Source organism: Solenopsis invicta, chromosome 1 (assembly GCF_016802725.1).
Source record: "Solenopsis invicta isolate M01_SB chromosome 1, UNIL_Sinv_3.0, whole genome shotgun sequence".
Taxonomy (NCBI): domain Eukaryota; kingdom Metazoa; phylum Arthropoda; class Insecta; order Hymenoptera; family Formicidae; genus Solenopsis; species Solenopsis invicta.
Window position 1 is genome coordinate 12,808,433 of NC_052664.1, and position 13,996 is coordinate 12,822,428.

General features: G+C 32.8%; 1 protein-coding gene across 24 annotated transcripts in view; it reads left to right on the forward strand.

Moving 5' to 3' along the window:
• Nucleotides 1-11,332, forward strand: part of LOC105193379 (CUGBP Elav-like family member 2) — a 688,840-nt gene extending 677,508 nt beyond the window's left edge. For 18 of the 24 annotated variants that reach the window (XM_039450395.1, XM_039450424.1, XM_026134913.2 and 15 more), the window contains one exon: nucleotides 166-11,332. In XM_039450395.1, coding sequence (XP_039306329.1) covers nucleotides 166-293 — 128 coding nt within the window. In that variant the 3' untranslated portion in view covers nucleotides 294-11,332. The remainder of the gene's footprint in view (nucleotides 1-165) is intronic. The other 6 variants (XR_005574991.1, XR_005574990.1, XM_026134914.2 and 3 more) reach the window with 6 other exon arrangements.
• Nucleotides 11,333-13,996: the final 2,664 nt, after the last annotated feature.

A 13,996-nucleotide genomic window follows, 5' to 3' on the forward strand; every position in this document is an offset into this window, starting at 1 on the left:
AGTTGAATTAATGTTGAGTAAGAGAACGGATAAGATACGAGTGTTTAAACGTACAGATAAATTCGGTGACAAATATGATACGAATGACGTGAATGATACGACACAATACGGAATTCATGAAATACAGCTAACGAATATATTCGGCATTTTGTAACATTGTTTCAGGTTTCGTGTCGTACGACAATGCATCGAGTGCGCAAGCGGCGATCCAAACAATGCACGGTTTCCAGATTGGCATGAAACGACTAAAGGTCCAGTTGAAACGGTCCAAGGACGCCTCCAAGCCGTACTAGCTGACGTCACAGAACGTTCGTAGGTAGATACCAAGGACTTCTCGGACACCTTGGCCCGACGGCGTTCTTAGACGGGACGACGCTCGCGCATTTAATTAACAACCGCGATGGTTGATGATTATTCCGCAGTGGAATCGCGTTTAGCGATAGGTCTAGGTAGAGAAACGAAAGTATTAGGTGGCAGTATTCCACGATACTCTCTAGTCAAGCAGTATTTTCCACGAAGGTAGCGAGTTAACCGGCTACGGTCGAGCGTTCTCGGACGCCGAAGAGGAGACGTCGCCGCTCGACACCTTCGCCGTCCTATCGAAACGAGGCTGTGATAATCCAGAAGACTCTCTTGTCTCCGTCGGACTGACTTTTCTTCCGAGGTGCAGGAACGTAATTTATTCTTTTAACGTGTCGCTTGTGCGAACTGTCCCGCCGAACTGTCTTCTCTCTTCTACCTGCCGGTCCACCCATGTGTGAACACATTCAGTACATTTTTAATCCAACAGTCTGTCTATTTTATTCACGTCCGTGCCACGTCGCGTTCATTATATCGTATTATATCTGTTAACTCTTCCAGTGCCGAGTTAAATATAGAAATCCTGCTTTTTCTCGATAATCCATTTCACTAATTTCAATGGGAGAGACAGGATAGGATTATCGAATCAGTATTAGCTCATTATTATTTGGACCACTTGATTTTGTACCTTATGATCGGTTTCAGAGACTATGACCGGTATTTTTAAAGCTCATTCAGATTTAAAGAGTCCGATGAGATATAATTAATCAAGATTAATTATAAACATGCACAATAATTTTTTTTTAAGAATAAAATGAGCTATTTTTTTGTGTCGATAGCGCTTTTACGCGTCAAATTTTAAAAATCATTTATATATGTGTTTAGTATTGTTTATACATTCTCGTGAAAAACAAGGGATTTTGCATGCAAGAGATATGCGAATACTTTATTATGCTTTCGTAAGAGATAAAGAAATTTGCATGTAAAGGCTTCATGATGTGATTGTGATACATCTATTCATTTTGAATCTCTTAAATCGACTTCACAAAAAATACAATCGATTATCAACTTTCAAAATGGCTCTAGTGTTTCTAAAGACTTGGGTTTATACGAGACATAAAAGATTTTTCGAGTTTAAATTTATCTCGATTTGCGGGTTAAGTTCATAATCGAATTTAAATTATGTTCATAGGGCTTAGTGGCGCGCATTTAGCGTTAAACGTGCTCATTCACTTCTGGATTCAATTTATCTAGTACGAAGAACACACGTAATATAAGCGCACGATGGGAATCGAATAGCCACGTTCATCGCTAAATGCGCAGTGATATGTAATACGGGTCTTTCAAATATTCACCCGTAATATCCGCCCATACTTATCGCACGGTCTCGAAAATATGTTCGTCTCTTCGAATCTCGAAGGTGCAAGCCTGGCGGCACGTTCCCGGATGATGCAATCAAACTACATTTCGTTGCAAAGGCTGCCAGTAAAGCTTTCTGTGCTAACTTACTGTTGCACAAAGTGAAATTACGTACGTGAAGTTCACTAACAACGTAGCTTTTCCCTTAGGAGGGTAAGACTAGTTCGCTTTGAATTTTCACGCAGCTCGAGTCCGTATCTCGTAATCATTTTTGACGATTTGACTTTTATCTCTGTTTTTTCTTTCTGTATTTTTTTTGTAATTTATCTCTTTCTATCTTTTAATTTCTCTATCTTGTTCTTTATATTAATAACCGCAGTAGTTTAAGCTGGTTGAACCGACAGATACGAGCGATATAAACACAAAGATCTATCACACTCATTGTAATTATGTCAGCAGCTGTTATACCGCGTGTATCTCTTTCGTTTATTGTTCGAGACGCACAGAATTCGATACGTTCTCACGTGATAATATCACTAAGTTTTCTATGGTTAATCACGCTAAGACGCTTTATTAGTTAGTAATACTAACATTGCTATGTGATTTTTGGGGAGGGGGAGGGAGGGAGGGGGAGGGAGGGGAAGGGAGGGAGAAATGTGCAACCGATCGTCGCAAGCGGTGAGCGAGCCAATTGTGTTTCTGTTAAAATAAGAAACCCTGTTTCACATTCAAATGAATGTTCCACTCGTCATTATTTTACTTCGTCGTTACTTTTTGGCTTAGTACAATCTATAATAGTTTTTAAATGTAAAACTGTTATAGAAGATATCATGCAAATAAAGGACTGTTGCAATTGTTATCTGTACTCTAAAACTAGAAACTATTGGCGAACTTCATCGATTGCGTTGCATTAGCAACGAGTTTTCACAGATGCGCTGTCGAACACTTTGTTTCTTTTTCCTTGTGACTGTCTGTCAAGCTGAATAAAGTGGACGCTCGTTGCTCGTGTTTAAAAAAGACGACTCGGCAAAGTACCTGCGTACACGACGCACGGTGCCATCGGTTTAGAGGCCCCGCAAACGATTGACTCTTTAATGTATCTTGATGATCGTCTTTCCGTTTTTTGTGTGCGCTGTTCTCTTGAGACCAGTCATGCAGCTTTCGAGATATTATTTTATTGAAACGTTAATCTATTTCAATAAAGCGATTTCTCGAAGTTGTTTTGTTGATTCTTGTTTTTTAATCATCAACGTAGAAGATAATGAAGTTATAACTTGATCTTCTGTGCAATGTATTCCGTAAAGTTTTTTTCTTCACTGATCATACCGTGCCACTAGTTCATTTTGTTCACAGATAATAACAGATAAACAAATTAAAATTTTGTAATGACGTTATCTGTTAGTATCTGAAATGCGAATTAGCAGAAACAATTATTCGGCACGGTAGATCTTCGCGGGGCCTCAGAAAAACCGTCATCGCGCGCGTTTACCCAGGAATGAATCTTCATATCTGGTGTGTGGTGGTGACTAACATGTCCGTGTGTTTGTTTGTGTGCCAGCAGGTGGCCTGTGACGTTGTGACCGTGTACTCTCGATCGGAGTCGCCGTGCCATGTCAGTCTCAGTCAGTCAAATCGGTATCGGTCGTTCGCTCGACCGGTCAATCGATCAGTCACGATTCCCCGGTCAGTCTCTCGATCAGTCTATCTGTGTCTGTCGGTGCCTGTACAAAGAACAACACCCGCCCACACGCTCTCACTTCTGCCGTAAGATCCTCCGCCTTGTCAACCTCTTCTCTATCTCTTCATCTCATCCCTTCAACTTTTCGCGCATCCATATCGCCCATCCACCAAGTCGCGACGTCATTCATACTTCGCGATCGCACCGAGAGGATCGCCTCGTCGATTTTCGAGTGGTCGCTCGTCCTCTCGATCGCAGCCGCACATATAAAACACCGGACAAATCCTCGGACATGCAAGAGAATTCACGACACTGCTGGGCGAGCGAAAAGTCGTGACCGAGAAAGTGCAGGAGGAGCATGATGAGGAAGGCCGAGAAAGTGGGACGGAAAGGAGGACGATGCACCGGCGACCGACCTGGGCTCCTCGAACGAAGCTAACGCGCTATGTTAACTGTCTGTCCAATCTTTCCCCTCTGTGTATATACAGATATATAAATATATTATGCATATATGTACATACGCATATATGTGTACGTGTGTATGGTACGTGCGTGTGTTTGAGAGCGCGACGAGGATTCTCGTGGTTGACTAACGGTAGGCGATGACGCTCCACGTCTCTCACGGTTGAAAGAGGACGAAGGGACAAGCGAGGAACACGCGGCGCGAGCTGTGCAAGAAATTTTTCTTATACATAACTATACATATACATAGTTATACATACATGTTCATAAATCGAATTAACGACTGAGAACTATTTTTATCGGCTCTACTATCGGGATCGCTGTCAATGCCTCGCAGCGCCTATTTATATACATAAATATACATACGCATACGTGTGTATCGCGGCAAATTTGGGCGTGTAGACGAAATATGTGTGCATGAGGAGAGACGGAGGCTGGAAAGGGAAACGCGAAAGGACGAACAATGAACATCGTGCGGAACCGATGCGCGTGCGATTCTTAGGCGTAAATCATGCAAATATACCAAAAACGAAACGGATACAAAGAATTAAGCAAAAGAAAAAAACACAACCGATAGATAGCGAAGATACGAATATAAGAGACATTTTGTAGTAATGACTCTCTTTGTGATAAGATTGCATCGTACCAGGGGACCGTGGTCCCAAACTGAAACTGGGCCGGACTCGCTCAGGAATAGCACATCAGGCGTAACACATTCGTGCATCCAGTTCTGTATCACCATCAAAGACACTTCGCGAATGTAGACAAGTACGTGAGATGCGACAAATTTTTAACGAATTTTAATATCAGACGAGTTTCCCGACCGCACACTTGCATCGTTTTCTTCGTCGAATTCATGAATTGCACTTTATGCAATTAAGGATAGATCTTTACAAGAATTAGGTATGGGACCGATCGGATAGGTTGTCTGGATCAATTAAATGAGCCAAAAATTTCATCGAAGCGATATATGAAAATGAAAAAAGAGATTACTATAATAATTGCGAAACAATTTCGCAATCAGAAAAAAGAGATTTACTCGAGTAGGCTTGCATCAATACACAAGATATTTTGGAATAATTCATTCTTGACATTGAACATGAATTTGTTTATTGGAACGGAAAAATGTTTTAATTTTTCACAATTTTTGTCGATCATGAACCGACTTGTTAAAATTTTGGATAATTAAATCAACAAACAAAAACATGTCTAAAGTATAAGAAACGTAAGATTTTGCGTTATTTCTAAAATGATTTATGATTGCAGTTCGTGTTATAATTTATGGAGATATAAATTTATCAATATTTACGTTGCAGCTAATGCAATTGACTTTGATTAAAATGGATTTATATGTCTTACTTTCAAGTACAAATAAGATAAATGATTGAATTTAGAATGGAATATTTCTGAAATTACATGATAAAATAAACATAATTAATATAAATATCTTCATCCGGATGAATGTCGCGAAAATTGGTTGTATTGGACGAAGCTGTGCGACGATTGTATTCGAACGAAACAAATCAAGATGCAAGGATATACAGGGTTAGTGATTAAACGATGTCATTTTAAGTACTCTAGTCTGAATATAAAAATGCCTTCATCGTTAATTTAATATGAAAATGTGAGACATTTTTAAAAATCGATCGCGCATAATTAGATTACGTCACTTAACATTTATCATTTTATAGAATCTAAATTAATACAAAATAGATTTCTTCTCTCATATATAATTCATACTTTGCAGTTATTACTTTCTACTTATTTGGATCTTACATCTTACATATATGATGATGAAAAAAGTATTAATAAACAAATTTATTATAATAATTTGATACTTTTCAAAACAAGTTTCTTTAAAAAAATTATAACAAATCTTAAAAAAAGTGTGTTTTAAACTTTGAGTGAATCCTAATCCCTTTATAAAATTATTTAGAAATATTAAAATAATAACGTTCATGAAATATTAGTTGTTTAATTACTTTATAGGAAACACATTTAAAACAAGAAAGAAATTCAGAAACTACTTAAAAATATCTAAAAAAAAAACGTATTTACCTCTCAGACTTTTAGATCTTTATCTTTTTAGGTATATCTTTATTTTTTATTTTTTATTTTTTATGTGTTAAACGCACGAGTATTGGAAATATTGTCTCAATACATTTTCTATTTTCCATGATTTTGAAATCATTAAAAATCACATTTCTCGAAGTTTGCCCATCGTATTACTCAAACAATAGAATCTTGCGCAACTTTCACTTACTATTGTCATGTCATTTTTGATAGTCGCAATCCACACTTTCAGTTTCGATAAAACATATATCCTTTGATTTGTTTTTTTTTCTCGCATAGTCTTGTCTATGTTAAATAAAACAAGTTTGCGTGCACTCAGTTATTGAATGGCAGTAAATATTTTCGTTATTTAAAAAAAAATAATTATAATGTTTTACATTTTTTTGAGGATATTTTACATAAAATAGACAGTGTTAATTCTGTCTTGAGAGTGCAATAAAAAAATAGTATAGACATTTACATGACATTTACATTATTCGAGTTTTAAGTGGATTCAGATTTATTATTGTAGATTTTTCGAGATATTCTTAAAAATAGTAACATTTGTAATGTCACATTATATATTTTATTATTGTCATTTACGATTAAGTGTACGTAACTTTGTTTTGTCATCGGCAACATTAACATGCACACGTGCGTCAGACCAAATAAACGGAGCACCGCGTCATTACATTAAAATATATGCAAACGGACAATGTTACCCTACATTTGCGATTGTCTCTTTGAGTAGATAACGTCGTGCTCCATACGAATTACCAAAGATGTGTCTTTAATTAATTGATGTACTTACGCAACACTAACGACTAATCCAGGCCAGTGTTAAATGTCTACGCATGAGTATGCGCTATTTACGTATAAAATACTTATATTATTGCCTCATATGTAATGATAAATAACAAGATCAACATTCTTATTACTAAATTATGTGTGCTTAGAAGCATAGAGTAGATTTAATTATATCGGAATATTTTATTCTTATGTACATGCTAAAAATGAAAAAATTATTTGGTCATCTTTTAAATCAATTTAAGTTTGAATTTCAAGCAAATTTTTTGCGACTATAAATTACAAAGTCGAAACTTTCCAAAGACAACATTAGAAACAGACGGAAAAATTAGATAAAGCTTCAAAATAGCTTTTCTGGTATGCACACAAATGATTATCAGATATAATTTTAGAATTATACGTAGACTATTACAAATTTTATAAAGGAATAGGTTTGACGTTCAACACTTAAGTTATATGTGGATGATTAACACTGATCTACAGCGATTAAATCGATTAACTAACAATAGGAAATGAGCACGCGTGCACATTAGTCTTGTGCGTTTATACAAATAGAGCCTAGTCACAAATATCATTTAATGATTGAAAAATCGCTTCTATGTTCGTGTCATTTTCATTATTGTTCTTCAGCACGTGCGTTGACACTGTTGTTAGTGCTATGTTTATTATGGCTATTATTATTGCTATGTTTATCTTTACTAGTTATATCTGTTGTTCTAATTTGATTACTATTATAAGAATTATTAATACTATTATCATTATACGATCATTATTTTATTACTAGTATTATATGCTTATATTATTAGTACTCCTGCCAATGATGGTAATACCATCGTTGGCATTTATTATTACTATTATGACTATTACTTCTGTTATTTTTATATGTATTATTACCAGCACTTTGCGCGCGATAGCGATCGCGATTATCATCTCTTACTGTTGCTAATATCGATCGCTCGCTAATTTAGTGCTGCAATGGCAGACTATCACGTTTAAGTCAAAATTATTAAGTATTTTTATCTTTGTTTTTACAGAACGATAGTATACGAAGAATGATTTCATTTGCTGTAAAAACGAATTACGTACCTCATTAAACAGGTCAAATAAGGATCACTTGTTGAGACGGTTATAAAGTTATAATACATTATAATAGTATGGGATAATGTATTTATTTAAGTCATTATGAGATAAATGACTTATTTTTTGTGTCTGTTTCTTATATTAATCATTCAAACATTAGATACTAATTAGTTGATAAAAGTGAAATGTAACATTAAAAATTTTTTTCACTATTTATCAAAATGCAAATGTTAGTGACAAATCATGCAAAATACTATCATTTTTTATATAAGAAATATAAATACAGAGATTTTGATATCTTAAAGAAACAGAAATGAATCGACAGATATTTTGTGTATTACAAATTTTTTTTTGTTCTTATTTAACTAGATAATATTTAGTTTTATATTGTTAATCCTATTAATGTTATAAACAATGCTTAATTGATTTTGCGCCATATTAATAAGTTTTCTTTACTTTTTCTCTTTCGCATACAAGCCGATCAATTTGGTGATCCTATTCGACTAATAATTCAATGGTACATCTATCCGAATTATTATTACACGATTTTTACAATCGTAATCTAAATCTGTTGATAGAATATGTTTTTGTTTTTAAATGTTTGAGCTATTACCTCGTAAGATTACTGTTATACTGTTGAGTATATCGTATTTGCGTCGTTAACAATATCGTGCTTCTTTATTTTTGTTTTCTTATATGCTACATCGATTTTTTGTTCTTTTTTTTTTAATTTGTTCGTCCACCGCGTTTCTCTCCTCTGATGTAAAATGTATATCTTTTTTTGTTAAAAGATGGGAACGCGCCACTATCAGAGTTATTTAGATGATGAAAGTCCACTTAAATGTGCTTTTGCTCTTGATTTTAATATGTTGAGTGTCGGTTATATAAATAAAATTTTGGTGAAGTCACATTTAATCTTGCAGACAAAGAAATAATAACAAAATTAATCAAGGTTAGTAATTTGTTTATTATTAAATTGTTCATGGTTAATCGAAATCGAAAAGTTGACAGCAGAAATGAATATTTATATGAAAATAATATACGGAATATATGGGGAATCGAAATTCTATCAATATATCAAATATTTGTGCCAAGTACTCAACATGTTAAATACTATTGCTTCAATTGTTGCAAATGGTACAGTATTCAGTACTTAAACAATTGCAAAAAGTACTTAAACATGTAAAGAATAATTTATCAAGCCATAAATTTTAAGAATAATATTTTTATACTATTACTAACTCATGTTTACTCTCAAATAATTAAAATATTTTATCAATAACTATGTTGTAGTTTACATGAGACAAATTATTATTTCAAATGGATATTACCAACATCTATGTAACTTAAAAGTTACGAACATCATTGAAATGATTCTAAAGGCGTGATTAATCCCACTCTTTTAATTAGATCGATTTAACCATCGACAATCGTGAAGAGCAATCGTGAATGCGAACAGACTATCGAGACTTATTGCTGTAATTACGTGCACATTAGCAATTTTTTGCATTCGCGCATCTGTACGTGGCACGTATGGACGTGCATTTGTGTTCGGGCATTAAATGTATGTTTTTCTTGTGTGTATACATCTCTGTATAGATGTAGAATATACAGAGTATACACGGATGTGTATACATACGACCTGAGTGTTACGTACTCGATGGTATTCGCCTTCTGTCGCCGCGTGTAATGCCGCTTTGCGTTTATTCTTGATCTTTTTTTTGATTTGGTTTTTTTTTTATTTCTCTATTTTGCCTTTTATTTAATGGCTATTGTTCAACCTTAAATGGTCGGCGGCGGAACCGCGGAGATTGTCGACGTGTATCGTTAAATATACTTATATATTTTCTTTTCTCTGTTTTGCTTAATCTACAATGCGATCAGCATGTGGCGTATGTTGAAAATAACAATACATATATTTATTTTGTTGTTTTAATTTTTTTTCTTCGCTTTACTACCATTCCTATAATCCTGATCCTTGGACTGCCGTATTTGACCACCGCTTTATCGAAAAGTCGTAGAAAAGCTGCAAAGTATTTAACCATCTTTTTTAATGTATGTACACTATAGGTTCGATTTTTAATCCCTTAACAACAGAATCTCTTTTAAAATACATAAAAATCAATGAATCAGTAATTTGATACTGATACTGAGCGCGATAACAATGTTATTGATTATTAACATCGAATAGTAAAATTTTGGATTTGTAATCTTACTTAAGGGTTTAATTCATCGTAAATGAGTAGCTTTATACACGTATTTTTTGCATTGTACATAACTATATGTGTACTGCGTGCTCCAAAGACACTAACGATACAATTCTAGCAAATGAAAGAAATGTATACGAATAATTATATTTTTTAAGTAGCATAATTCGTATAATTTTGTACGATTTTTTATTTCTTTATATTCACGTGGAGTAAAGTTTACTTCACAATTATATTCAATATAAATTTTATTTTAAAAGACGACAAATTTTTAAAAATTGAATCGAAACACTTATTTTTAATCTCGTCTGTTGACTTCGAGGTGTGATATGATCTACTTCTTATGTCAATTCAAGAATAGATAGTCACATTTTTTAAAACACAAAAATTTAAAGAAATAAATTTAATATGATTCGACCTATCACTAGCTCAATGAAATCAATATTCTTTTTTAAAAGAAAGTTCGTTCAGACGTACAACGCACAGCATTTCCAAAATAAACACAAAATAAACCACTTTATTATTTTAAAGTCATTCAACGTATGTTCTTTTTTTAATACTTTTTTTTATTCATTCAGCTGTTATTTATAATAATTCGATTTTCATTCAGATATAAAATTTGTAACAAACAATTGCTTTTTTTCTGCACTATTTTTTACTCAAATATTTGTGTTATTTTTTACGTACGATCGTTACAATTTCGTTTCTTTGTCATTGATATATGAATATCAAGATTTACAACGCGAAAAGATTAATAGATAAAAATAAAAATGTTCTAGTGACTGATTTAAATGACTTGATTCAGTGACTTTCGAAAACTTAAATCGTTTATACTTTAATCTAATAATATAATAATGAAAATATTCTAGATATTTTCGCAATTAGAGAAAAGCTAACAGGAAATATCACTCTTTTATCATAATCTCACTTTTATACGTTTTGTATATACATCAACAAAATCATCAGTCATTTAGTGCGACCGAAAATAGTCGTAATACTTGTTTTCAGAAAGTCATTTTATTTTTGCGACTTTCAAATTAAGTATAAGATTATTACTTTCATTTTATTTTTAATTATATACATTAATTAAATTAATATATGTGCAATTTCTATTAAGTTCCTATAATGGAGTCATGTCGACGTTGAAAGCAGTATTACTTCAAGTTGGGATGCAATCTAAATCCAATACTTAACACACGTACATTGGGGACTTGACATAAAAAAATCTGTAAGCATTATATTTTTAGAAAATTACTTTTCGTTATAAAAGATTACGTGCCAAGACATATTGATTGCATTGCAAAAGCTGCAGATGTTGATAAAAACATTCGTGAAGTACAAAATGAGCGTAAAGAACTTTTTATAAATAAATAAAATACAAAAAATATTTCACATTGTATAAGTTTTTTTGGATTCCTTTCCTGGATATTAACAATCTTTTTTATGTGTCAAGCTTTCGACTATATAAGTATGCACAAGTTGTGATCTTTTTTTGTCGCTCATGCTACAGAGAAAGAGAGAGAGAGAGAGAGGGTAAGAGAGAAAGAGTGAAAGAGAGAGAGAAAAAGAGATGAAAATATGAGAGAATATGAATTGTACAGAATCCGCACGCACATCCGCAACAATCATTCGACGAATTAGTATGTAGACTGTACATAGGTCATACCTAGTTCGTAAGAATATTTTTTGTACGCAGCAAAATCCCGAGTGAGTTACATCGTTATACGATCTGCCACGGTTCTGAAAGTAACGTGTGTTCACAGTGGCGCAAAGAAGACCGATGCTCAGATTCACTTTTAATGAACCAATCTTAATAAATTTGTTGGATTTACTGTGCATCGATATTTTATGGATATCACACAATACAATGACAAACAGTCAAACTAGAATTACAATCATTTTCTGTCACTCTATGTTTTTTATTTATCATTAAATAATTGCGAAAGACACATATTTATACATATGTTTACATATTTATATTTACGAACGTATTAAGAATAAAAAAGAATAAAAACTGTCCTTTACATGGTGAGAAAATATTAATTTTTTTTTAGTGAGCTTTTTTACTAAAAAACTTATTTTAGCAATGCCTGATTTGAGTTTCTTAGAAATCAATTTTAAAAACATTAATTTAAAGACAATGCAATTTGTTTTTATTAATAATACCATTTAAAATAAAGTTGTGATGAATGAGGCTGTTATTGAATTTATTATTATTGATTAAAGTAAAACGTTCTGAAATATTAAACAATTTCTTGTACAGATTTTTTTGAAAAATATATTTAATTGAGAATTTCAATATTAATCTCAACTTTCTTTCTATTATTAATATTGAAGCTTAATTGTAATATTTATTAAAGACTTAATAAAGAAGACATTTGAGATTAATATAATAAGTTTTTACGTGGCTGTCCAAATATAGGTGCATGTTACTGTCCGGGGTTACTGGAACGTTTACCTTACTCTATTAATAAAAATAAACTGTCTTAAACAATTATATCCTTCTCCGATATAATTTCCTTGTTCAACAAAAGAATTTCAAATATGTATCGACGCATCGGTTGAAACTAGCGACGGCTGTTGAGTTTGTTACTCTTATCATGTAAATATCAGTCATAACGTTGCGTGTTTAACTTGTAGAGACGAGTCCATGTAACTACTGTAAATAGCAATGTTAAACGGACCACGATGCGCGTTCCCGCCTTTAACGGAACTCCGCCACTGTGTACACGCGTCAGCGATTATTCCCGGGTGGGTGCATGGAAGCATATGGAAATGTTGGAAGTCTACGCATAGTCTACGTGCAGAATATCTGAAGCGTCACTCACTCAAATTATGGCTCGTATTCGTGCTTCATTTAGTGTTAAATGTGGCTATATAATTTTCAATCTGTAATAACATTAAACGCGACACTCAGACAAATAAAACTTGAAACTAAACTGCCACACTTAGCGATAAATATATAATAGCTATTATCTAATTTAATATCAAAGTGGTAATTTAGCATTGGATATTCTATGTAAAGTGACTCGATATTCTAAAAATATTAAAGGCAGAGAAAAATATTATAAAGAAACATGTTTTGATATCAATCTTTATAATATTAAACATATTTTTTTCTATATGGAACTTCTTCTATCTGCAGTAAATTTTCTCCTGAAGAATATTGATCTTTGTGGTCCTACTTCATACAATATCTTTTGTATATTCTATGCGCAGACTATTGTTCATATGTGAATGTTCGACGAAGAATTTGAGAATAAACAATGAGGTATACATATAGAAAGAAAAATTATAAAGTTAACGCGTTAATGGTCTTTCTTTGCATTACAAGGTATATCTTCAAACCGTTCTTTGGATCTTACAAATTGCATTCATCGATGGAGAAGAGGTACAACAATGAAACTCGTTATCGATAGCTGTCGATTAATTGTTAATCTCGTCCGTAATTCGCTTTCAATAAATTTGTAACTAATTTAAGCGTTTAAAGAATTACACTTAAGTCAGCAAATAATTGCATCTGCAATTAAAAATTTCTCAGCTAACTGAAATTAAGAATAATTATCTCTGAAATGTATGTCGTTCTCGATGTTCGATTTCTATGATGGGGGTTCTTTCTAGACCGCAATTGGACGAAACTCGTGCAAATACACCCACACACATACACACACATATACATATATATGTGTGCGTGTGTGTGTGTGTGTGTATTTCGAATTTATGATGTCATGCTAACATATTTTATAATTTTCTAATTAAATAAAAAGAGGATATTTAAACTGAGAAAAAAGTCAAAATATTAACAAGCAAATGTTACTTGTGACGTTTCTTCGATTTCTTGGTTATAAACGAATTTGATTGTGATGACAAAATTGTGATGACATTTTTGTGAAATACATTATTTCTTTGAAATGTATCTCATTTTTTAATTACTTAATTTATTTATTTATTACTAAGAATAAAATTTTATGTCACCGTATATAAGTAAAGATTTATTTCAGTGCAATAAATTTATGTCCTATAAATAAATTTTAAAGTATTTTCTTTTCAG